Source organism: Prunus persica, chromosome G8 (assembly GCF_000346465.2).
Source record: "Prunus persica cultivar Lovell chromosome G8, Prunus_persica_NCBIv2, whole genome shotgun sequence".
NCBI classification, from domain to species: domain Eukaryota; kingdom Viridiplantae; phylum Streptophyta; class Magnoliopsida; order Rosales; family Rosaceae; genus Prunus; species Prunus persica.
In genome coordinates this window covers 22,353,122-22,379,647 of record NC_034016.1, presented here as the reverse complement: position 1 = coordinate 22,379,647, position 26,526 = coordinate 22,353,122, and the positions used below count along the sequence as shown (strand labels likewise).

Sequence of the window (26,526 nt, the reverse complement as noted above, 5' to 3'; positions counted from 1 at the left end):
CATTATCATATACATTGAGAATTGAGAATTGAGAATTGAGATTGAGTGATGGATTATAAATGATTTTGATTATTATTATATAATAGCGTCACCCACCTCTCACTTTGCTCTCTCTCCCTCATCTCATATCTACACTTTAAACTAATTTTAGATAGAGAGAGAGAGAGAGAGAAATTACAAAATTAAAGTGGAAAGATAGAAGCAGCGCGCGGCAAGAACAATGGAAGGTGTCTCTACAAGCATGTACAAAGGGTTGAGAGGCTACTGGCGGAGGAGAGGCTACGAGAAGCTAAGTGGGTCGGGTCGACTGACGGAGCTGCGTTCGGGCAGCAAAAGGCGTGCTCGGCGGATCCGAATCAAAATCAAAATGGGTCGGAAGCTGAAGCTGAGCTTCCTCAGCATCAGAAGAATGCCTTCGCCCAAGAAGTTGTTGGTTTGGCTCCGGGACGCCTATGTCAAACTGATGCTGGGATTCGCTAACTCGGGGATGTTTAGTACCGGCTACGGTGGGCCCATGTGCGACTACGGCACCGGTTCCTTCGGGAAGGGCCCACTTAAGGAGTATGATGAGAAGATGATTGTCGAGATCTACAAGTCCCTGATGCTGGCGCAAGGCCGCGACGCAGCCAAGTTTGGCTCAGAAATCGTTAGCCGACGGTAAATCCCGAAGATAATAATCACATCACACACGCACGCACGCACGCACGCACGCAGAAAAAATGAAAGATAAAAATGCTGTGTTTTCCGTTGTAAGTTAAGATTTTAGTAATCTATTCTCTTGCTGTAATGGGGGGTAGATTGGCAATAAGGTGATAGAACGTGTCATCCTAATGAATTCGTTGCTGGAGCCTGGTGGCGGTGGTGATAGATTATTAATAATTATTATTATTATTTTGTTGATGAATGAAGCAAATAAATAAGCATCTTTCCAAGTAAAAAGTGCATGTGGCTCATCGTATCTTGTAGCTCATATCGAATCAATAAGTCTGGCAATTGCCATTTGATTAATGAAGGCCGGGGAACAACCGGCCGACAAGATTGTGAGTTGTGACTTATTAATTAAAGGCATGAAACACGAAAGAGTTCAGTCTTGTACACGTCAACGTTGATGTTCTTGTGGATGACCCCAACAAACAAAAACAAAAACAAAACGATACCATTATTAATGTTGTATCACTCAAGTTTTGTTCCTTTTTATAAGATGAAGGAAGACGAAGAAGAAGAGATTATGTTTTTCTTTGCGAGGAAGGATCAAGTTTAGCGATCTTCATCTCATCTTTAGTAACTTGTTGGGCGGATAACAATATCGATCCACGTCTTTTTATATGTGATTCAACTTCAACTGCATCATTCCATTACTTATAAAACTTATAATTCTAATAAATAAATAAAACAGTGGGTTTCCTTTACATGATCATTCCTTGGATTGGATTTCACATGAATCGTTGACTATCGCCAGTTGGCAGACACCACTCAGTCCCGGCCTTCCTTTCACTTTAATCATAATGCTATGTCTTGTTTGTGGGCTACAAGTCAACTTATTCGAGCTGAGCATTGGGTTTATTTATACCGGTCTGGGCTGGGCTATTCGCAGCAAAGCCTGGCCCCGTTCGAAATACATGCATATTGGGCTATGCCTACAACTGCATGGCTCAGCCAGCCACTTCAGGCCTAAACCGGGGGTGTTTTTGTTGTTGTTGGGCTTTCTCGAATCGAAATGTTATTTTTGTTGGGATCGAATCGAATTGTTAAAATGCAACTTGTATATAAAACGCACAACTTGAATATTAATATTAATAGTATTGATATTGCAGATTGCAGATTGCAGAGAGAGGCCAGTGGCCAGGCTGGCGTTAGAGAAGTGAAGCGTACGGACTGTAATGGTGTTGTGTCAACCGAGGCGAGGAACGCGCTTCACAAAGTATAATATAAAAGCATCGGCATAGCATGACCAGTGACCACAAACACAAAACACAGCTGTGTTGCGTTGCGAGAGAGAGAGAGAGAGAGTACCGTACGCCTGCCTGCATCCGCTTCAACTCAATGGGACTTGACGACATCACAGATTCACAGGGATGGGGATCAATGATCTACTCCACGTGGCACCACGCCATTGGTTTGACCTCCCAGCTGGTCTACACCAACGCGCCTGGCCTGGAAAAGCCTGAGCTCTTCTGATGTTTTCTGCTTGAGCTAAAGATTTTCCCAAGGTCTTTGAATTCCGTGCAAATTTCCAATTGGGTCGACATACATACGTATATTATATTATATATACGTGCGATAAATGTGTGCAAGCAAAATGACAAATCAGCATAGCAGCATAGATTCTGCGGGGCCCCTCTACGAATTCGTGTAAACTACGTACAGAGACTTTTGCTGAATGATTCCTTGTGGTGTGGGCTCCCATTCTCTTCAAATTCAATTATGATGAGGACGGAGATCAAACGGCTTTTTTCTTTTTTTCTTTTTTTCTTTTTTTCTTTGAGTGAGAGACTCTCTCATCTCATGTCATGGTGGTGATGTGGTGCTACTGTAGTGAACATAACATGCAACATAGGGGTAGTTATAAATTGAAGGAAAATGGCCAAACATCGTATTGTGATTCGTATCCAAGACCCACTATGTAAATGAAAACAACGGGACCTAAGATTTGAATGCCTACACACCCGACACGATTTGTAGGAAATGTCTCCTTCAATTTCCAAAATTCACTTTGACAATAGTATCATAGTTTTATTTTTAAGTGTCTTCTAATGTTGTAATTCGGTGACTCGTTTTTCCGCATTATAATAATTTTCACTGACAAAATTCATTCCAAAATCTACAATGATCATGGTCCTCATGGTGCTAACTTTTTTGTAATTTCAAAAAACAAATGTAAAGAACAAATATTATAACTTTTATAAATTTCAATAAAATCAACATGCATAGCGCGAAATATGACTTATAAACTTGGCGAAACGCTCAATAAGCATTAATTTAATGTACAAAGGAATTCTAAAATTAATGTGTAGGCACTTCTCTAAGAACGATTCCAACGGCCCTGGGCAAGGGGGGGCCTAGACTGTTGGTGGGCTCCACAAGTCTGGGCTGATCCTCAGGCAAAACTAGTCCTTGCTCTAGTATAGGTTTGCTAATGTCAACAATGACGTCAGCAACCACACAAAAAAAAAAAAAAAACTTTCATAAATTTTAAAAAATAAATACTTAGTCATAATTTTCACTTCCCACACTAAAACTCTATACAAATTCCTCTCATCATATCTCATGTGAATAGTGATTGTCATGACAATTGATAGAAACACCACAAAGCCTTTTGTAAGGGCTGCCACTATTTACTTGAATAGTAATAGCCTCACCTTCTCTTACCTTTTATCATGGCAAATGAGTAGAAGTGCTCTAATATATCACACATAACATAAGTATATAATGTGTAATTATAGATGGAATGACTGCTATATCCAACATGCTCTCCTTTATTTCACTAAATAAAAAATAAACCAAGAAACACTACCTTTAGCCTAAACTGTTTATTTAAATAAATAATCAGGAATTGCCCTTTAACTATTTATATTTAAAGGGAATCAAGTATTTTCTTGTATAATAAAACCAAACAAATGGACCCAAGCTATTCCGGTTTTTCTAGGATTTTCTTGAAGTTGAGTGAAAATATCAAAATCACCGACTCAAAAATCTCATATAGACGCACATGTTACTTATCCTTTTAACACATATGGCAATGATTGGTATGAGTGTCATGGTTACCCCTATATGGTTTGGTATGGGTTTAACCAAAGTAAATAAATAATTGTCATACTAAATCGAACAAGTCCTAATTCCTAAATTAATCTCACGCTCCACCACACACTCACCTACCTGATAAAGTTTTTAAAATACCAAAGGGAAGCACAAAAGTAAAAATCAGATCACAAGAAGTCAAGAAAAGAGGATGCGTGACATGTACAACCGTCCGGATGTGGAGTGAAGAGGCTTTGCCCCGTGGCTCTGGTTGCAATCGTAATTTTGAAACAAGACAGGAGAACAGCTGGCCTCTTCCCCTCTTTCCTCCTACGAGGCTCTGCGATGTCATACATACATATGCATTGTATCTCTTATTTTATAGTTTACTATTTCTAAATTTCCACCAGTATCCAAACTCAGATTTATATTCCAGAAATTAAAACGTCACGTATTAGATTAAAATCTAAACCTTACACTTAAAAATAAATAAATTACAATTTTTGTTTACCCGTGGATTTCTATGGTGGAAAAATGTAAAGCTGGAAAGGAAAAGAAAAGGTCTCACTTTCCCTTTCTCCACTCTCTCTCTCTTTCTCTCTCTCTCTCTTCTAGTTGTGCTGTGCCTGCGCTCCATCTTCTCCTTCACAGTTTCATCTTCTCTTAGTCCGATACTCCCAGGAAGAGCTTAATAATAGAGTGAGGCAAGAGAGACAGAAGAGGAGAAGAAGGGGAAGGGTAGAGCACACGGCGGCGCGCCTTTTATTGTTCGCTGTGTCTGGCCTGAGTTGTTCATGGATGGGGGTTCTTCCTCCTCCTTTTTCTCCCTGAAAATTCAAAAAGGTCGCTTCGCTTGGTTCCCACGGCAACAACCCCCACACTACACTTTGATAGAGAGGAAAGGATCGAGATTCCCTCCCACTCAAAGCATTCTTCTTAATCCCCCTAATTTGCTTGCTTATATTCACTCTCTAAGGTTGCCGTGATTGCCACTTTTAAACGCCAATCGGTCTCTCTCTACAATTCTGGCGGACCTCAAAGGAACCTTAGCGTTCCTTTCGTCGATTGTAGCAGGAGATCATTTCAATTTCTTCGATTTCTTCCAGTTTAAGAGAAAGAGGAGGAGGAGAGGACCTTTCTTCAGCGGCGGCACCAGCACCAGCACCAGCAGCAACAACAACATCAACAATAATACCAAGAAGAAGAAGAAGAATAAGATGCTGTGGATTATTAGATTCTCTGGCTTCTTCTCTGCTGCAATGCTCATGATCGTTCTCTCTCCGTCTCTCCAATCCTTCCCTCCCGCCGAAGCCATCCGATCCTCTCACCACCACCACCACCTCGACTACTCTTACCTCCGCCTTCCTCCTCCGGTTCTCCTCTCCGATTCCGGTTCGATGGTCGGAGCAGGAGGCCGCCTCAACTTCCGAAAGGCCTCCGCATTCCGCAATTCCAATGAATGTGCATCCCCAAGTCCCAAGACCCAAATCGGGGATGCGTGCGATCCCAATTTGGTACACGTGGCCATCACTCTGGACGTTGAGTATCTCCGTGGGTCAATCGCCGCCGTCCACTCCGTCCTGCAGCACTCGCTGTGCCCGGAGAGTGTCTTCTTCCACTTCCTCGTCTCGGAGACGAATCTGGAAGCCCTGGTCCAATCCACTTTCCCGCAGTTGAAGTTTAGGGTCTACTACTTCGACCCACGGATGGTACGGAGCCTGATCTCGACGTCGGTGAGGCAAGCGCTGGAGCAGCCGCTCAATTACGCCCGCAACTACTTGGCGGATCTGCTGGAGACCTGCGTCGAGCGGGTCATCTACTTGGACTCTGATCTCGTCGTCGTCGATGATATTTCCAGGCTCTGGACCACCAGCCTCGGTTCCAGAACCATCGGGGCGCCCGAATACTGCCACGCCAACTTCACCAACTACTTCACCCCCGCTTTCTGGTCGGACAAGCGGCTTTCCGGCACTTTTGATTGCCGGAAACCCTGTTACTTTAACACCGGCGTCATGGTCATAGATCTGATAAAGTGGAGGCGGGGCAGGTACACCAAGCGGATCGAAAAGTGGATGGAGATCCAGAAGAACCGCCGGATCTACGAGCTCGGATCGCTGCCACCCTTTCTTTTGGTTTTCGCGGGACACGTGGCGCCCATCGAGCACAGGTGGAATCAACACGGCTTGGGAGGCGATAATGTGAAGGGCAGCTGCCGTGACCTCCATTCCGGTCCGGTTAGCCTCCTGCATTGGTCCGGCAGTGGCAAGCCCTGGCTCAGGCTGGACTCCAAGCGGCCCTGCCCGCTCGACGCCCTCTGGTCACCCTACGACTTGTACGGGCACACTAAATGAAATTGAAGCGCAACGTCCAATTAAGGGGTAGTCTAGTCGCCGGTAAATTCCCTCCAGGTCTTATTTTGTCACATCGTTTGCTATTATTTTTTTAATTTCCCGACTGAATTTGCCATTGTTTCTTTTGTTTTTTTTTTTCCCATTCATTTTTTAATTTCTCTTCATTGTTTTCGTTTTCTGTCGGTTGTCTTGGTCATCTTCATCCTTCTTCCTCACTTTAGTGTGACCTGTGACCTACTCAGATATTTTTTTCTTCTTTTTTTTTTTTTTTTTTCCTGTTAAAATTTTGTTAATGATTAGGTGACCTGTCACTCTGCTGTTCAGGCAATTTGTACTCTATTCTTCTATTATTCGTGCCACTGAAAATAAAAGGAGAAAAACAAAGGGGATATTCAATTTGTTATTGTATTGAATAGTGTGTTTGTGAAATGCGTTTTTGTTAGGGCCAAACAGAACAGAATTAACTTCACTCACTCACTGTGCATGAGAGAGAGAGAGAGAGAGAGAGAGAGAGGGAATAGAATAGGAAGAAAAGCTAAGCAAGTTTAAAAGCCAAGATGACATTTGATTACATACATGTACTAATGGGGGGGAAATAATGGAAGGAAAGGAAGGGTTGGGTTGGGTGGCCTCCAAGCTCCAAATTCTCCAAGTAATTACATATTAGGTCGAAATCGAAATGGGCGATTTGCAGTTCTGGAGTAAATGAAAGTAGGTCAAATACGTTGGCAACTGGGGAACATAAGACATACATGTTTACGAGCGCCTCTAGGCTTGGGCATATGAATGGTGGCTAGCTGAGTAGCTGGTGCCTGTTTGGTTCTTGGGAGTTTCTTCACTTTATGGTAAGGTACTCTGTTTTGGTATCAATGGCCCTTTATAAAAGTGGCCTCTCCTTTAGTTTTAACCCAGATGAGGTAGATGACATAGTGTAGATAGATCACTGATTTCTTTTATTATTGAACTTTGTAGTTAAATTAGGCAGAGCTGGAGTTGGAAGAAGAATCTCATCTGTGACTGCGAATGAATGATGGTATTTGTGGGTTGTGAGCTAAATCCCAATCCCTCATTCTGTCTTTCCATCGCCATCTTTATCTGAACTGATGATGATGAGTGCTCCTGCTTACTTATTAATCTCAATGATTAATCAACTGATCCCAAAAACTGGAATGGATGAAGATTATTACTAATGATGGCGAAGGAAGGATTGGGAGTCACTGTTGCGTAGCGTAGCAGGTGTCCAAGCCATTGGATGGAGAATGATTGGGACCGATTCCTTATGCCCCGCCATTGCACGTGTCCGGTTGCCTTGGTGGGTCATCATCTTTTTTTTTTAAATTTTCTTTTTTGGGGTTTCTTCTTGTTGCTTCCATCCACCCCACATTCTTGTTGTTAGAATCAATCTAAAGCACCTACCCACTCTTTCTTTTCTGTCACTCTCACTCTCAGTCTCGGAGAAAAAGAAGAAGAAGAATTGATTTAAATTTTTGTATGGTCGTCGGGTGAGAGGCGCTGGCGGGATGGTTCTAGTGATGTTGTAGAAGAAGAATGCAGCTGCAGGCACGCACGGTTGAAACAAGAACCTGAATAGAATAGAATAGAAATGGGTTGGGTTTCGGTTTTGGATCAAAGTTGATTCAAACAAACCCAGGGGGGCATTCCCATTTAAGATAAGAAGAGAAGGTAATTTTCTGTTGCTTTCCTACCCCGCTAGTGTTTTATTGTAACAATAATAATAAACGATTGCAAGCTTTACTGAATGAGTAGAGGCCCATTCATTCATTCATTCATTCATTCATTCATTCATTCTGTTGAGAGATACAGGGAGGGGAGTGTAACTGTGTAACCCATCGTGATCGGATTCGGATGATGGTCCCCTCTCCCTTTCGTCTGTATTTTTGTGTTTTCTTCCGTACTCACTCTCTCCGAATCTTATTTATAGCATACATACAACTTTTAATCATCCTCAAGTAATAACAACCAACCACATATTTTGATTTTGGTCCCTCCATCCCTAATCTCTGTCTATTCGGGTTTCTTATAGCTGTCCTGTCCTGTGCGCATTTAGTTAGGTTTTTAGCCAAGACTCAAGACTCGAGAGAGAGAGAGAGAGAGAGAGAGAGAGAGAGAGAGGATGAGGCCCCTCCCAACCCAACCCTACCCTACTCTACCCTAACCGAGCGTGGAGGAGGGGAGGGGAGGGGACCATACTAATAATACTAATAATAATACCAATATGTCTCTCTCAAATTCAATGGTCCATCTTAGATTCTTCTTAGAAGATGCATTTATTATTATCAAGTAAGTTATGTACATATTTGCTTGTCTAATCTAATCATAGACCCATACCACTTCACAGTACAGTACAGAAATGAAGCAGCTAGGTAACTTGCAAAACTTCAACAGGAATCAGGATGCCTCAAAGCCCTAAGCGCAAGAGACCAAAATCACTTTTAATGCACTGCGAGTGGTGGATGAGTGTTGGAGGTGACATTTGAAGTAGCAAAATCACTTTTGTATACTATTACTAACTAACTATTATCTGGCCGGTCTGGTGGTATTAAATTTAAATAGACAAAAGGGATGTTGATGGTTGATGTGGATGTGGATGTGAGACATTCTGGACTCAATACCTAGCGGCAAATAAATGGTAGGTCAAGAGAAACAAAGGAGGAGGAGAGGCTATAACTTTTAGTAAGATGAGGGAAGGAGGGACAAACAACACATGGATATCCTTGCCAAATCCCACTCCCTAACAAGGATGGTCTCCATCTTTATCATTCATGCCTAGGCTTGTCAATCAATATGGATTGAGACTTTGATTTGATTACTGAATTTGTTTTATATAAAGTTATTTTATGGTTTTGAATGTGCCACACCCACATCAGTGATGGGGCTGCTTTTACACTTTATCAACCGTGTAATACTACTAATAGATACCTGTGGAGTGTAGCCATGTTGTAACACAAGTTTGTCAGAATTAATTAATGCAAGAGTGTTTACCAAATCTCTATACAAGTGAATATGAGTGTAAGACAGGGCTCATCCTCAATCTATAGATTCTAGGACAAGCTATTATACAGGATCCCCATGTCCTTAAGCAACAATGAAATGAAGAGAGAGAGAGAGAGAGAGAGAGAGAGAGAGAGGGGGAAAACATCCACAAGATAATGCAATTCATCATACAACAATCAATGGAGTAGTAGTGTTCATGAGTATCAGCAGAGTGCAGTACCATTATCCCTCCCAACCCAAGCATGCATTGGGAATCCCTATTATCTTTGATATCGCGCAGGCAGCCCAGTTCCTTCCTGCAAATAGGAGAAAACAAGAAATCTAAAACATTACAGAAAAGAAACAGCATGTACCAACTACCAAGTCACAAATAACTAATGATGGATCAAACCAACCTCTATGAACGGTCTTGGCATGTAATCATCGATAGCAACATGGTTTTGCGCATAAATTATAGCCTCAAAACTTGGTTGATCATACGAACAGCTTCCGGCCTTGAACCTTTGAGAATCATCAACTAACAACTTGTCCCAATTGGAATGCTCATCAACAATACTCCCCATGTCCTTATTATAATGCTGTTCCTCTACTGTAGGGATGCCAAAACAAGATTCATTTATGTAGAAATTATAATTTTCTCCACAAGGTATACTCTCGTGTGTTGTGGGATAGAATGTTGTAGCGTTACTTTCTGTCACATCCTGGTTCAGACTAGTCTGACTTTGACCAATATCATGATTAGCAGGCGCAGTTCCATTTACCATCTGCATTGCTTGTACAATGTCTTTCAACGTCAAATGGTGACTCTGGTTTCCATCAACTCTAGGTGAGTTCACCCCTAGTGATGTTGACTTCTTCTGAATGCTTGTACCTTCACTAGTTACTTGCAAGCCACTGTTTCCAAGGATTTGAAGATGAGCTTCTTCTTCTTCTTTTTGCTGCTGTTGTTGTTCGTGTAAAAAAATTTGCTGTTTAAGGTCCATGGTGGTTGGAATTTCAGATTGTAAATTTGCTTGTAATGGACTACTGTTGCTTAATTGGTACTCCATTTCGTATATTGGCTCGCCTAGCGTTCTCGAGTCCAGAGGGAGGTTTCTTTGATCAGCAAGAAGCATGCCAAATTTGGGTTCTGGCCTCTCACTTACAGCTCCAGCTACTAGTGGAAAAGTAGTGAAACTTTGAAATGGGACTTGTCCTGAATTGGCATAATCTTGGAGTCTGATCAACTCATTCGATGAAGATGAGAAGTTGAAATTTGGTTCTCTAGAACTTGAACCAATAGTAGATGTGGATTGTCTTCTCTGATTTTGTGATGCCTCATTTTGCCTTCTAAAATGGATGCGGTATTTCTGTATCATGTAGTATATTATGTGAGTTTCTTCGTTTAGCTACCTCAGCTCACGACAATTAACAAAGCATAAACTGACTGTGCAAAGCGAAGATACAAGGTTAAGGTTTATTACAAAGGGTAACCATGAAGACACATATACATACCTGAAGGTGGCTAGCGACATTTTCTCTAGTAAGACCACGAGCACCCATTTGCTGCATACGATCCAAAATTTTCTTTGGATGACAATCTGCATATATCAATTAATACAGGAGACCAAAAACAAGAATGAATTAATATAATATTAGTACCCATTATTAACGTGATATATATATATATATATATATAATTAGTTGGTTAATGATCGTTTTATTTATATATAATTAGTTGGTAAAGCATTCGTAGTACGTACTTTTATGCCCAAGTTGATTCACAGCAGTGACAAACTGTTGATGAAGCTGTGCTGTCCAAACTAGGCGTCTTCTTTTCTTCGCTGGAGAGGCAACAAGATCATCATCATCATCATCATCATCATCATCATCTTCCACCAAAACGCATGACTTGGGCTCTGCAACTGCAACTGCAAGTGCTTCCTTGTTTCTTCTATTGCGGACCACATGCTGCCAAATCAGTTTAAGAGCCGTCCTCTGGAACGGCTTCACCAAATAATCACAAGCACCATGAATGATGCCCTTCTTCATCGTCTCATGATTATCATCCGATGACATCACTGAAAGAGTAGTACATACATATACATATAATAATTAATACTTGAAATTGAAATTGAAATTGCATATGTTAATTCGATATACAATTAATGCGCATGTAGCTAGTTAGGGTTTCAAATATATATATAATTCACGTACTGATAACAGGCAATTTCATCTCCAAACCAACTGTCTCAAGGAGCTTGAATCCTTCCTCCATGGTGAGCATGTGCACATCACTAATCACTATATCAAACTTGCCTTTATCCTCTCGAAGCATACATAGAGCCTCCTCTGCATTCCGGCATTTTGTAACTGAAAATATATCAACTTATTAGTTTAACAAGGGAGCTAATTAGGCCGTCGACATTTACTTCCTTGTATAACAAATTAAAATTTAAAAGTTTCCAAAATTATTTAAAGAAACCCCTTATTCCTTAGGGCATGATCGAATGCATTCAGGCAAGGTCTCTACTATTTTGTACAAGTTTAAAACTTCCAACTCACATACATGAAGAAAAAGATGGCCTATAAATTCTTGGTCTTCTTCTTTAACCCTAGTGGTATAATCACAACATATGTATATACCATCGATTCTCCTTCCTTGAAGAAGAAAGAAAAACCCTAGTAGTAATGTATATACCTTGCTTGGAGTCTCCTTCCTTGAAGAAGAAGGAAAAACCCTAGTACGTAGTATAATCACAACATATGTATATACCATCGATTCTCCCGACCCAAGGAAGCAGACAATTAGAAAGAAAGAGAATCGAACTACATGTTGTATAGAGAAAGAGACATATATGAAAAACGGAATTGATGTACCTTGGTAATTCAGAGACTGAAGCATCCTTTCTAATATAAAGAGACATGTCTCATCATCATCTACAACAAGAATTTTTAAACCAGTGGGAAATTCATCTTCTTCCATTATGGCTTTTATCACAGAAGAAAATCAATCTCAATCTCAATCTCAATCTCAATCTCAATAAGAAATATCTTCTCGTCTGCTGTTATTTACGGGTAACAAATATACCACATATGTATATACCATATATATTACCATGAGGAATCTTTACTAGCCAAAATTGAATTTTTTTAATTAATTTTTTTTATACATAAAAGAATATTTAAAGTTCACAGCAATAGTAAGTTTATTAAAATATCTTATGAGTTTGTACTATATTTTAGGATGTTATTGACAAACTATGGAGGTGTATTTACCACCGTGGACGCAAAAGAGATTAATCGCATTCTGGGTAGTAAGTACCTGTTGTAAACAGCTGATTGGCTCATTTTTATACAAGTCCTTTCGGAGAGCTTGGCCTAAATAACCACAAAAAACCTACCACTTTTGATTCCTATTTTGCCGCCGCTGCTTATCGCACAAGCCAAAGTGAATTACAAATGAAAATTTCTTGTTTTGTGACTTGTATCTTATAAAGATCAATCAAGGTTGGAGGAACCACAAATTTCTCATTTTATATTGTATTCTAGTGATTTAAGAAAAAAACTTTCTTCGTAGAGCCAAACCTTCCTATTTTTATTTTTAACTTGTGGGCGTTTCACTTGACAAACGGCTTAAAACATGGCAAAACGCCACATAATCAGCCATTAGCTGTTTTAACTAGCTTATCAACTTTTTATTTTTATTTTTTTGGGGTAAGTCGAGCTTTGTCAAAGTTATGGTGGTATTTTTATTTTTTTAGAAGCAGCATATCATATCCGCGTTTGAGAGATGATGTTGGTGTCGAGTGAGTATTAGTACTAATGAATGATATTATTGTGGTAAATTAGGCTACGCTGCTTATAATAATACTAAATTTTTTATGAAGATGGCAAACTTCTAGCACTTGCTTATAACCACTCTCTCTCCAATACTCTTCCAAACAAGCATCCTAAACTATTTCATATGAAAGCATATAGCTGATGTTAATTTTCCTTTCCATTTCTATGCTATTTTCTTTACCATTAAAAGTAAAAATCTATGCTATTCGACAAAAATATACAACTTTGGAAAACCCTACTGTGGTCGAAGTTTCCTCATCAACCACTTCTTTCGTAATTTAACATCCAATGCCATGAATGTTTTTGCCTTCTTTTCATCCTCTAGCAAATCACATGCATCTAACACAAGGTCTTCGTCCATGTCTGGTAATGCTTGTACTGCTTCAACCACACTTTCTATTGACCCAGAGTTCAACTTCTCATCATTTCTCTTCTTCTCTGATAACGAAGATACTGCTGATGCCATCTCACGAAGAGCACTAGCCATGCCACCATCTTCTTCTCGTGATCTTTTTGGATAAGCCTCATTTGAGCAGTCTTCTAGTCGACGCCTTTTCTTCTGGCACATAGGGGTTGACTCCTGCACATCACCATCTTCATCTTCAGTGGAAACTGATGTAGATGGAGACAGAAAACTAGTTAATGCTCCACACAACTTGGCGCCTTCAACTTGATTTTCTTGCTCCACATCTTGACCTGAATAGGAGTCTCTATCGTCAACACTTGGATCACATATCATGCACAAGTGTTTATAATATGGGACAGGCCGGGTCATGAACTGCCGTGCATCAGTATGTTCCTGCATGTTACCATAACAATATTTCCTTCAAACTCTGGAGTATGAAACAAGATTATATTGGGAGATCCTAAACTGGTAAAATTTATACACTTCAACCTATGTGAAAACAGATAGAACTCAACGGAAATATTATGTACGGGCAATACATAATAATAATAATACAGTCTTCAGTTGAATAAGCATGCTGCACTTGAATAGATACATACCTTAATATAATCTTGCCAAACATAATCATCAGCAGTCACCATTTGGCGCGCATCATCCCAGATAAACCCATCCAATTCAAGTAGATTCTTTATAACATTATATTGCCTTTTCAGAGTTTTGTGTCGATTTTTAAGAACATCCATATCATAGTTAAAGCCAAACTTTGCATTGAATGAGGCAATCATCTCCATCCATGCTTGTTTACGGAAAACACCATCTATCCTGCTGCCTTTCCGCACCTGTTCTTGCATAAGTTCAATGAAATAACGGTCCATGGGTGGCTGCCAGTAAGTTCTGGAGCGACTATTTGTGGTGATTCCAGGAACACTTGTCATAGCATGCTCCACATCATCAAAAGACTTTGCTGGCACAGTGACTCCATAATCTTCACCAACCATGATATCCTGAAGAGTCTCGGCAGTTCCCTGACTAACTCTCCTTGGCTGTGTGGCTGCAGTTGTACCATTCTCACCTGAATGTGATGACTCCTCGGGAATATTATCACCTGCCATCAACAGTTGCAGAAGCAGAGTTAAGAACTCCCAACAAATCAACTGTCCCTAATCCTAATTCACTTTTAACATTTGTGTCAAGGATACAACGCCTACTTCTCTCTTCGATGGCTGTGTCACCGTATATCGAACACAAATCATGATAATAAGGGATGGTTTTTATTCTGAATGACCGTGCATCTGGGTGTACCTGAAACCATAATCTGTAAGTCACTTGACATGGTTAAGAGAGAAAAGGAAATTTAAAATAAATAAAAAGTTTAAGTGATTAAGTATTGCACCTTGATATATTCATCCCAGACATTATTATCAGCAGTCACCATTTGTCGCATTTCATCCCAACTGAAGCCCCTCTCATCAAGGAGATTCCTTACAGCCTTGTACAAGTTCCTTAGTGTTTTGTGCCGATTTTTCAGAACATCTTTTTCATATGGAAACTTGAACTTGGCATCAAACAAGGATGTCATATGCTTCCATGCTCGCTTGCTAAATAAATGATCATCAAATTTATTTCCTTTGCAAACTTGCTCTAACATGAGATCAATGAAATATCGATCCATTTCAGGGGTCCAGACTGTTCTCAGGCGATCACCATCAGTTCGGCCTCGGATACCCATGCTGCAACAACTGAGGGAGCATAGTGTAATCAGCACAAAAATGTACTGAAGGGTAAAGGCATCAAGCCATTTGGCGGAGGCAGGCATAAGACGAGAATTTTGTTATACCAATTGCATTCCTTGAAATGCTAGTGAGGAATTCAATGGATTGTTTCAGATTAATTTCAAGGAAAATTATGAAGGCTTTAAGCTAAACACATTCTACAATATCAAAGCATAATACCTTTCTCCTCAATAAGTTAATAAAACAGGGGAACACTGCGTTTGTAGGTTTGAGGGGCAAAGAAATGGGGCACAAAACCGGAAATCCAAGCAAGCTTGGCGAAATTCCACTGCATTCAAAATGTTAACAGGCCCCCATTACTATTACTATTTCTATTAACTCATATATCATCTCCATTCGCTATAGCGAGAACAACAGAGCCATCTTCATTCTAATCTTTTAAAAAAAATCACGACTGAGGTCCTGTCTATTTTTCTTGCCCTAAATATACACAAAGTATGAACTTTTAACATCATTATCATCAAACTTGGACATTCAAGAACCAATATTTAAAAACCGATGATAATGATATTTGAAAAAGAAAAAAACATTCAGAGAATAAAATTAACTAATAACAATTGGAACCAGATATAAGAATTGGTCAGTACCAACCTCGGAATCGACTTGGCAGATCTGGGACTGCTAGAGTGCGTTTCTGCGCGAGGTCAGGGATAGGGTTTTCCTGAATAAGGCTGTAACCTGTTCGAAATTAGAATAGTAGGATAACCCCAACCCTAACAACGCTCGAATACTAACCCCACTGTGTTCAGATAACAATAAAAGTTTTATTTAAAACGTATAGCCGAGCGGCTGTACTATTAATTTTAAAAAATTTAAAAGTACTCCAGTATAGCCGTGCGGCTGTACTATTAATTTTAAAAAAATTAAAAGTGCTCCAGTATAGCCGTGCGGCTATACTATTTATTTATTAGATTTAAAAGGACCCACATAGCGCCTAGGCGGCAGATTTTTTTTCAATAGTATAGCCGCGCGGCTATACTCTATAAATAGACTAGTTTAGGAGTATAGCCGAGCGGCTGTACCCTATAAGTAGAATAGTTTCAGAGTATAGCCGAGCGGCTGTACTCTGTGAATAGAATAGTTTCAGAGTATAGCCGCGCGGCTGTACGCTATGAATAGAATGGTTTCAGAGTATAGCCACGCGGCCGTACTCTATAAACGCTTTCATGTATATTCGAATATTTAATGAGTGTTATTCCTGCTTAATGTCTAGGGTGGCATAGGTCCTGCTGGGCATTCTACAGACGATCTCTATGTGCTTGATTTAACCAACGATAAGTTTAAATGGCACAGGTGAGGATAAGTGACCTTAAATTGAGCTTATCCTACTTCAGACTTTATAGATTATTTTTTAAAATGGTGGTACGAATCATATTTATTTTGGTTTTTTGTTATCTGTCTGTAGAGTGGTTGTACATGGACAAGGACCTGGGCCTCGGTATGGCCATGTAATGGACTTAGTTGCTCAAAGATATCTTGTTACTGTCAGTGGAAACGATGGTGGGTGTATTCACTAAACCCTAAGTAATTGTTATCCGTGAGTTTCACTGTTGTCAAATGCAAGGCTTTTTTTTAGAAGCATGTGATGGTTCCTTTTATCTTTTATTAATGTTAACTTTTATTTTAAAGGAAAAAGAGTTCTTTCTGATGCATGGGCTCTGGATACTGCCCAGAAACCTTATGCATGGGCAAGGCTGAACCCAGAAGGTGACAGGCCTTCTGCTAGAATGTGAGTAATATTCATATTTTGACAATTGAAAAGTTATGAAAATGCTGGTGGACTTTGTAAATACTTCATGAACCAACCTTATTTTGTAGGTATGCAACAGCCAGTGCCCGCTCAGATGGCATGTTTTTGCTGTTAAACGTAATACATTTGTATAAGTTGTTAAAATAGAGTTGTGTCTCTTGATGAAAAGTTATGTTTAGGAAGAGTTGTATCTCTTTAGAAGTTAAGAGTTATGTCTGTATATGAAAGGGTCTGAATGTTATTATATATAGTCAATGATATAGGCTGCTGTGATATCTTGAAGAGGTTAATAAAAAAATCAGTTTGTCTAATTCTCTATTTTAGAAATACTCTCTGCCTCACTTTATATTTCCATCATACACTTCAGTTTTGTGATCATTCCTCCAACAAATTTGGTATCAGAGCAGTATTTGATCTTATCGCTACCGCTGTGATTAGCAATGGCATCAAGTTCAAATTCCTCTACCATTGGGAATATCCAGAATCTAATGCCTATTTTTTATGGTGAGAATTATGAGTATTGGAGTGTTCAAATGAAGACTCTGTTCATCTCCCAGGATCTTTGGGATATTGTTGAAGAAGGGTATGAGGAGCAAGAAACATCAAAAGCAGGAAAGGAAACGCAAGAAAAGCAGCAGACTTACAAGGAAAATAAGAAAAAAGATGCCAAGGCGTTGTTTCTAATTCAACAAGGAGTAAGCAAAAATCTTTTTCCAAGATTACTTCCAGCAACAACATCAAAGCAGGCTTGGGAAATTCTCAAAATTGAGTTCAAAGGTTTAGAAAAAGTTATCTCAATCAAACTGCAATCCTTATGGCGGGAATTTGATAACTTACTTATGAAAGACAGTGAATCCATTCAAGTATTCTTCACAAAGGTTTCTGGGATTGTGAACCAAATCAAATGTTATGGGGACACTATTCCAGACAAGAAAATCGTAGAGAAAACTTTACGAAGTCTACCGCCAAAATATGATCATGTCGCTGCTGCAATAGAAGAATCAAAAGATTTATCTACACTTTCTTTACATGAATTAATTGGTTCATTGGAAGCACATGAAAAAAGAATCAACAGATCCACAGAACAATCTGTGGAGCAAGCTTTCCAGTCCAAGGTGAATTCGAAAGAGAAAGAAGACAAACAAAAAGGAGGACAATTCCAGAAATCTCAAAATGGGAGAAACAAAAATTTTGGGCGTAGAAACTCCAACAAAGGAGGCAATAGTTTCAATAATCAACAACAAGGCAGCAGTCCCAATCATCAAGAAGGAAGCAACAGTTCCAATAATCAACAAGGAAGCAGCAATTCAAATAATCAAAATGGAAGATCATCCATTCAATGCTATATTTGCAACAAATATGGGCATAAAAGTGCAGATTGCCGATACAAATGTACCCGATGCAGGATACCCAATCATTCACAAAAAGACTGCAGATATCAGAAAAACAATGAAGCAAATTTTACAGAGAACAATGACTCTCAAGAGCAATTATTTTATACATGTTTCAGTTCTCATAAAGATTCCCAAGATGTTTGGTACGTGGATAGCGGATGTAGTAATCATATGATAGGAAATAAGCAATGCTTTGTCAAGTTAGAAGAAAAAGTGAACTCACAAGTCAAGCTTGGTGATGGAAAACTACACAACGTGGAAGGCAAGGGTATCATTTCTATGCAAACAAAAGGAGGTATTCCAAAACTTGTCTATGATGTGCTGTATGTTCCTAATTTGGCTCAAAATTTACTAAGTGTTGGACAACTTTTGCAAAGAGGATTCTTGGTGAAATTTGAAGATGATTATTGTGTTATTTCTGATAAAAAGAATAACACTCTGGTGGCAAAGATAAAAATGACAGCAAACAAAGTTTTTCCGCTGCTGATGACATCAAAGGAAAATTTGGCTTTAGAAGCAGAAAAAGTTGATGGGTCATTATTATGGCATTTAAGGTATGGGCATTTGAATTAAAGAAGCTTGCAGCTGTTACACCAGAAAAGTATGGTGGTTGGACTTCCCTCCATTCACTCTGAAAAGGAAATATGTGAGGGCTGTATCTTTGGAAAATTCCATCGATTACCATTCTCACAATCATCTTGGAGAGCAAAAGCCCCTCTTGAATTGGTACATGCAGATATTTGCGGACCAACTCGTACACCATCCTTCAATAACAAAAGGTACTTCATTCTATTCGTAGATGATTTCTCAAGGATGATGTGGGTATATTTCTTAGAACAAAAGTCAGAAGCATTTTCTGTTTTCAAGCAATTCAAAGTTTTTGGAGAAAATCAAAGTGGTCAAAATTTGAAGGTGTTAAGAACAGATCGTGGTGGAGAGTTTACATCAAATGAATTTTCTGAATATTGCAAAAGCAATGGTATTAAAAGAGAGTTGACAGCAAGGTACACTCCACAGCAAAATGGAGTTGCCGAACGAAGAAATCGAACCATTGTCGAGATGGCAAGAAGCATGTTGAAAGCAAAGAGTCTGCCAAATACATTTTGGGCTGAAGCAATTCATACAGCAGTTTTTATTCTTAATCGGTCTCCAACCAAAGCAGTCAAAGATAAGACTCCTTTTGAAGCATGGCATCGTTTTAAACCAAAGGTGGATTTCTTCAAGATTTTTGGGTGCACTGCATATGCACATATCCCTTCTCAAAAGAGAGAAAAATTTGATGAGAAAGGTGAGAAATATATTTTTGTGGGATATAGTGATCAGTCCAAAGCTTACAGATTAATTGATCCAAGAACCAAAAGTTTGGTAATTTCTAGAGATGTTATTTTTGATGAACTCAAAGCTTGGAAATGGGAGAATTATGATATTGAAGTGCCAAGATTTTTTGAGGAACCAGATTCATCACATTCAGAAGAAACTCAGTTCCTTCAAAGTCCAATTCCAAGTGCAAGAACAGCTGATCCTAGTTCACCAGATTCAACTCCCAGACTAAACGCAAGAACGCGTTCATTGGCAGATATATATGAGTCATGTGATCTTGCTTTGAGTGCTTTGGAGCCTCAAAAATTTGAGGAAGCTGTAAAAGAAAATATTTGGCAAGATGCAATGGATGCGGAAATAAGAGTTATCAGGAAAAATAGAACATGGGAACTTGTTGATCGACCCAAATCAAAAGATATCATTGGACTTAAATGGGTCTACAAGACAAAGTTTAATGAAGATGGCTCAATCCAAAAGCATAAGGCTCGTTTGGTTGTAAAAGGATATTCTCAACAACCAGGAATTGATTTTAATGAGACGTTTGCTCCGGTAGTTCGAATGGAGACTATAAGAACTGTTTTGGCTTTGGCTGCACAACTCAAGACAAAGGTTTATCAATTGGATGTCAAATCTGCATTTTTAAATGGAGAACTTGAAGAAGAGGTTTATGTGGAGCAACCTCAAGGTTATGTTGAGAAAGGGAGGGAAGATAAAGTTTATCGCCTCCGTAAAGCCTTATATGGTTTAAAGCAAGCGCCAAGAGCCTGGAACGACAAAATTGATCACTATTTTCAGCAAAATGGATTTACAAGAAGCTTAAGTGAGCCATCACTTTATCTCAAGAAAGAAGGTACACATGATTTTCTGATTTTGTGCCTCTATGTTGATGATTTGATTTATACAAGCACCAATCCAAGGATGGCAGAAGTTTTCAAGAAGAACATGATGAAGGAATATGAGATGACAGATTTAGGCACTATGAGATATTTTCTTGGTATACAGGTTCAACAATCAGATGAGGGAATATTTATTTCTCAAGAGAAGTATGCTGAAAATCTGTTGAAAAAATTCAATATGTTGAAGAGCAAGCCAATGGATACTCCAATGGCAATTAATTTGAAGCTTACAAGTAACGATGGAGCATCTAAGTTTGATGCATCCATATATAAAAGTGTGGTTGGTTCATTAATTTATCTTACAAATACAAGGCCCGATATTGTTCATGCTGTAAGTGTGGTATCTAGATTTATGAGTGATCCAAGTAATCACCATTTTGCTGCAGTAAAAAGAATACTCAGATACATACAAGGAACCAAGGGATATGGTATTAGATACACACAAGAGAAGAAAGCACAGTTAGTTGGCTACACAGACAGTGATTGGGCAGGTGCAATTGATGATAGAAAGAGCACCTCTGGACATGTGTTTTTCTTGGGAAGTAAAGTTATATCATGGTCGTCGAAGAAGCAAAGTACAGTGGCATTATCAACAGCCGAAGCAGAGTATATTTCAGCCACAAGTGCAGCATGTGAAGCAGTTTGGATTAGAAGAATATTAGCAGATCTTCGTCAAGAACAAAACACTCCAACAAATTGTACTGTGATAACATGTCCACAATTGCCATGACAAAGAACCCAGTCTTTCATAGCAGGTCAAAGCACATAGAACTTCGTCATCATTTTATCAGAAAATTGGTTGAAGACGGAGAGATTGAACTGAAATTTTGTGGTACTGATGAGCAGATTGCAGATGTTTTTACAAAAGCACTTCCAAGAGAGAAGTTCTACTATTTCAGAGAAAGGCTAAATGTCGCAGGACAAATGCATTAAGAGGAAGTGTTAAACGTAATACATTTGTATCAGTTGTTAAAATAGAGTTGTGTCTCTTGATGAAAAGTTATGTTTAGGAAGAGTTGTATCTCTTTAGAAGTTAAGAGTTATGTCTGTATATGAAAGGGTCTGAATGTTATTATATATAGCCAATGATATAGGCTGCTGTGATATCTTGAAGAGGTTAATAAAAAAATCAGTTTGTCTAATTCTCTATTTTAGAAACACTCTCTGCCTCACTTTATATTTCCATCATACACTTCAGTTTTGTGATCATTCCTCCAACATTTGCTTTGTGGTGGAAGAGATATTTCTGGAGCGGTATGTGGGATCTTTTCTTTCCAGATGATTTGATAAAGTTCCAAATCATATGTGAAACATGGAGCAAGAAGTGATTTAGGATTGATTTGGAAAGTTAGGAGGAATCATTCACTTGCATGACATTGAAGATCATGAAGTTTACATAGAATTTTTGAGCAAACATTTCTCAATTATATCAAACCCACTTCTGGCACTTTCCATGTGTTTCGGAGATGTCTTTTTGAATTGTAGAGGCTTTATTTCTCTAAGTAGATTTTCCTTGTAACCATGGATCTAAATTTTCAGTTTTTTTTTAAAATAATGAATTCGCTTTCATTTATGAAGTTACTAATAGAAATAGTTGGGTATTGTGTGTGTCAGTTGTATACTCGAGGTCTTCTGGGCTAATAGTTTATCTGATGCATTTGCTCATATCTATGCTCCCACAGCCACTAGCAGATGCTTATGGACTGCTCATGCATAGGAATGGTCAGTGGGAGTGGACCCTTGCACCTGGAGTGTCCCCTTCACCAAGATATCAACATGCTGCGGTAAGTGATAATATATAAACCAGGAATATACTACCCTTTGTATGTTTCAGGATTATTTGATATGTGTTTTCTAAGTGTACCACTTAGGTTATGGAATATATATTTAAGCGAAGAAATCATATAATGTTCTTGGTATGAATGCATTTTGCATTTTTGTACGTACTTGGCTGCCTCTCTTCTGACTTAACTTTACCCATTGAACCTTATTTAAGCATGACTTATATGGTAATTTCAGTAAGTTTTCTTAATACCTTTTTTGTTTGTTCTTTTTCCGTATTTGATAGTATTGGACACTGCTGCCGGAGTTTGGCTAGACAGAAATGGGCTTGTGACTTCCTCACGGACGGGAAAGGGACAGAATGACTATGATCCTCCCTTGGAGCTTATGCGTCGTTGTCGCCACGCTGCTGCATCTCTTGGTGTTCGTATATATATTTATGGAGGTCTTAAGGGAGGTAAAAACTTTAGAACATAATTGAGAATGTGAATAATGTAATGGCATAACAAACAAGAATCAAGTGTTAATTGCAAGAATGGACGTACTGATTTTTGGTTGTTAGGAGGGAATCCAAAGTGTTATTTGCAAGAATAGACTAAAACATTCTGTTTATTATCATCTAGTAGCTTTCCACCTTAATTATCAGAAGATTCTTGACATGAGAGATTTAGCATTGGTATCTTGGATTTAAGGGGATGTCTCCTGAAAAAATAAGCTGGTATTAGTTAACACCGGTAATATTTCTTTTATGAAATTTTCATAGGGTTTGTTTTGTAGCTATACTACTACACTAAAAAACGTTTAAATTAAGCGAGATATTTGTATATGACCTCTGGGACCTGTCTATATTAGATTCCAATATGCACTTCTGGTGCAGCCTTCCTCTACTTATGTGGTTTTGTATATACTATATCATGTGGTAATATAATTTTTGTTTGTCTTCTTGTACAGACATCCTGCTAGATGACTTCCTGGTTGCAGAAAATTCATCATTTCAATCTGAAATTGGTTCGCCTGTTTTAACATCTGAGAGATCGCCAACTGTAACAAGTCCCAGACCGTTTCACGCAAACACAAGTACTTTTGGAACATCACCATCTTCGGATGGCGAACCTGAGAGCCCGCCATCCAGAGGTTTGAGGTATTTTTCCGTGTCCTCGTTTCCCTCTTTTCCCAAGTACTTGACTGAGCCACATGCTCATAATTTGTGCGATATGTAATCATCTTTGGCAGCATGGACAAAAATTCTATGGAGAAACTACGGGAGGCTTCTGCAGCCGAAGCTGAGGCAGCTAGTGCTGTTTGGCAAGCTGTGCAGGCAACATCTGCCACTCCTGCTGAAGAAACTTCTGTTTCGGATGATAACTCACATGTTGCAGAAACATTGTCTGATGGTAGTGACACTGAGGCAGATGTTCGCCTTCATCACTGAGCTGTATGTCTGTTGTATCAATGCCTAATTTCGGGATTTGTTTGCATCTTTAAGTGGCATATTTATAATTTTATGCTGTTGTAGGTTGTCGTTGCCAAAGAGGCTGTAGGTAACCTGGGTGGGATGGTAAGACAGTTGTCTTTGGATCAATTTGAAAATGAGAGTAGACGAATGATTCCAATGAATAACGACTTATCACATCCTAACAAAAAGTTTACCAGGCAGAAGTCTCCACAGGGCCTACATAAGAAGGCAAGCATCAATTAACATTAAATTTTTCTTTTTCCTTTTATGTTTTATTTTTTACTTCAACATTGTTTTTTGTCATTTGTTCTGCAGATTATATCTACATTGCTGAGACCTCGGAACTGGAAAGCTCCTGTGAATAGGAAGTTTTTCTTGGATTCTTATGAAGTGGGAGAACTTTGTTATGCTGCTGAGCAGATCTTTATGCAGGAGCCAACAGTTCTTCAGCTGAAAGCCCCTGTTAAAGTATTTGGCGATCTTCATGGACAGTTTGGTGATTTAATGCGCTTATTTGATGAATACGGATTTCCATCTGCTGCGGGAGACATAACGTAAGTTGAGCACTTTTTCTCATGCCATATCGGTCATTATACTTGTGGGAAGAATTCGTTTTGCACCAGAATTGTGACTCTGATATTCACTGAAGGCATCAGTAGTCTAAGTTCTAAGAAGAATTTACTCCAATTCTTCTTGTCAAAATCTTTCTAAGATGTTGAAGTGAGACTTGTTGTTAGAAGGATTTTTTTTTAGGGCTGATGCTACCCTTCTGTTGTTACAGGTATATTGACTACTTGTTTTTGGGGGATTATGTTGATCGAGGACAGCACAGCTTGGAGACCATAACTTTGCTCCTTGCACTTAAGGCAAGTTCTGCTTTTAAGTAATCTAATTCATTTATAGTTGTATTCTGTCACTTCTTATATTTGACTGCATGCTCTGTTTGATTCTGCAGATTGAGTATCCTGACAATGTTCACTTAATACGTGGAAACCATGAGGCAGCTGATATCAATGCACTTTTTGGTTTTCGTATTGAATGCATTGAGCGAATGGTATGGATACTTATGCAGACTTGATAATATATTTTCTCTGAAATTTCAGAATATTAAATGTTGTAGTAACTTATGTGCATGCAGGGAGAGAATGATGGAATATGGCAATGGACACGGTTCAATCAACTTTTCAACTATCTCCCACTTGCTGCACTAATTGAAAAGAAAATTATTTGTATGCATGGAGGCATTGGAAGATCTATAACTTCAGTAGAACAGATTGAGAAGCTTGAAAGACCCATTACAATGGATGCTGGGTCTATAATCTTAATGGATCTGCTGTGGTACACTCTTGCTCAATTCATCTGTCTGTTTGCTATTGATGGTTAATGTTTATGGTCTTATGAAATCTATGTACACAGGTCTGATCCTACAGAAAACGATAGTGTAGAGGGCTTGAGACCAAATGCCAGAGGGCCTGGTCTTGTCACATTCGGGGTACGCACTTTTGGCCCTTTTTTTTAATTTTATTTATTCATATTTGGATGGATATGTATATTGCTTTTTACATGAATTTATTTCCCATTTCTGTTGGTGACAGTGTGTGAATACCTTAGTAATCTTGTTTCATCCGACACTCTTTCATATGGTTGCTGCTTGCTTGCATGTGCATAATTTTATGAAATGCATACTTGTGCCACCCTACCAATATGTTCTTACTACTTGCAGCCTGATCGTGTCACGGATTTTTGTAAGAGAAAAAAATTACAACTTATTATAAGAGCTCATGAATGTGTTATGGATGGGTTTGAAAGATTTGCCCAGGGACAATTGATCACCCTCTTTTCTGCAACTAACTATTGTGGTAAGCAAATTTCTGGTCAGTTTCTTTCTATGTTCTGGTGTTTGCAATCTCATATGGCCTTTTCATGTAGGAACGGCAAACAATGCTGGTGCTATACTGGTTGTTGGCAGAGGCTTGGTTGTGGTTCCAAAATTAATTCATCCTTTGCCACCTCCTCTTCAGTCACCGGAGACATCTCCGGAACGGGTCATAGAGGACATGTGGATGCAGGTAAGCCATTCTCTATAATGTTGTTAGTCCGTAATATGTATTATTTAATTGTTAATCTTAAAATTTGCCACCTGCCTCTTTCATACTCTTGTATCTTTCTGATGTCCTGTAGGAGCTAAACATTCAAAGACCGCCAACTCCTACACGTGGCCGACCACAGCCTGATCTTGATCGGAACTCACTTGCATATATATATATATATATATATATATATATAGCTGATAGACTTCTGTATTTTACAATTAGTGAATGTGACAATCCACATTTCGCTTGAGGCCTGATGCTTTCCCAGTTTCCACATTGAGTGGATTTGTTTTCCTCAACGCAGCGTGTTGTTTTATTTGGAAGTTAGAGTTGCAGAAGTCGAAGCCTTGTCTAGTCAGTGTACTCAGCCTGAGAATGCTAGAAACTTAGATGTTAGGGACTGAATAATTACCGTTTCTCGTAATTGAGTTTGTAATATATGTACAACAACGTAGTCTTGCGGAAGAAATGTAGAAGGGTTTTTTGTGTCTTATGCTGTAGAGATAACTTATAGGGAAGGGAAATTGGGTTTATTAGTTTTACCGTATTGTAACATAAATAATGACTTTACATTTGATTCTTTTCAAAGCATTTATTGTATTCTCTTTTGAAGAGGCGTGTTTCAGAACAAGCCCTGGTTTTGCAAGTGTACTGTATACGTTTCATGATTACTCTCAAATTGCTGTCCTTTGATCCAGAAATGAAAATAA

The 26,526-nt window shown here is 39.0% G+C and overlaps 4 protein-coding genes and 1 pseudogene across 10 annotated transcripts; 3 read left to right on the top strand and 2 right to left on the bottom strand.

Annotated features, from left to right (window-relative positions):
* Window positions 1-1,036, top strand: LOC18768783. The gene has a single exon (XM_007200477.2). It carries the CDS (start codon window positions 221-223, stop codon window positions 659-661), a length of 441 nt encoding a protein of 146 aa, XP_007200539.1. The 5' UTR covers window positions 1-220; the 3' UTR covers window positions 662-1,036.
* LOC18768357 (probable galacturonosyltransferase-like 7) lies at window positions 4,150-6,518 on the top strand. The gene has a single exon (XM_007199830.2). It carries the CDS (start codon window positions 4,956-4,958, stop codon window positions 6,087-6,089), a length of 1,134 nt encoding a protein of 377 aa, XP_007199892.1. The 5' UTR covers window positions 4,150-4,955; the 3' UTR covers window positions 6,090-6,518.
* On the bottom strand, window positions 9,365-12,069 carry LOC18767509 (two-component response regulator ARR2). The gene is made up of 6 exons (XM_020553610.1): window positions 11,964-12,069; window positions 11,301-11,456; window positions 10,847-11,164; window positions 10,599-10,684; window positions 9,500-9,868; window positions 9,365-9,400 (listed from the first exon to the last, which is right to left on the bottom strand). The coding sequence occupies exons 1-6, from the start codon at window positions 12,067-12,069 to the stop codon at window positions 9,365-9,367; spliced, it is 1,071 nt and encodes a 356-aa protein (XP_020409199.1).
* On the bottom strand, window positions 13,066-15,855 carry LOC18766747 (L10-interacting MYB domain-containing protein). Of its 6 annotated transcripts, none has more exons than XM_020570361.1 (6): window positions 15,717-15,855; window positions 15,285-15,393; window positions 14,726-15,189; window positions 14,532-14,634; window positions 13,932-14,437; window positions 13,066-13,725 (listed from the first exon to the last, which is right to left on the bottom strand). In XM_020570361.1, exons 3-6 carry the CDS (start codon window positions 15,146-15,148, stop codon window positions 13,162-13,164), a joined length of 1,596 nt encoding a protein of 531 aa, XP_020425950.1. In that variant the 5' UTR covers window positions 15,149-15,189; window positions 15,285-15,393; window positions 15,717-15,855; the 3' UTR covers window positions 13,066-13,161. The 6 variants fall into 6 exon arrangements, with proteins under 6 accessions (XP_020425950.1, XP_020425952.1, XP_020425954.1 ...); XM_020570363.1 differs by having other exon boundaries at window positions 14,541-14,634; XM_020570365.1 differs by having other exon boundaries at window positions 14,726-15,071.
* Window positions 15,349-25,988, top strand: LOC18768196 (annotated as a pseudogene). Its single transcript, XR_002269462.1, has 18 exons — window positions 15,349-15,406; window positions 16,316-16,418; window positions 16,531-16,625; window positions 16,755-16,854; window positions 16,944-16,979; window positions 21,706-21,739; window positions 22,168-22,269; window positions 22,505-22,724; window positions 23,219-23,408; window positions 23,501-23,702; window positions 23,784-23,951; window positions 24,039-24,277; window positions 24,505-24,589; window positions 24,679-24,777; window positions 24,862-25,061; window positions 25,140-25,215; window positions 25,447-25,792; window positions 25,905-25,988. The product of XR_002269462.1 is annotated as a serine/threonine-protein phosphatase BSL1 (transcript).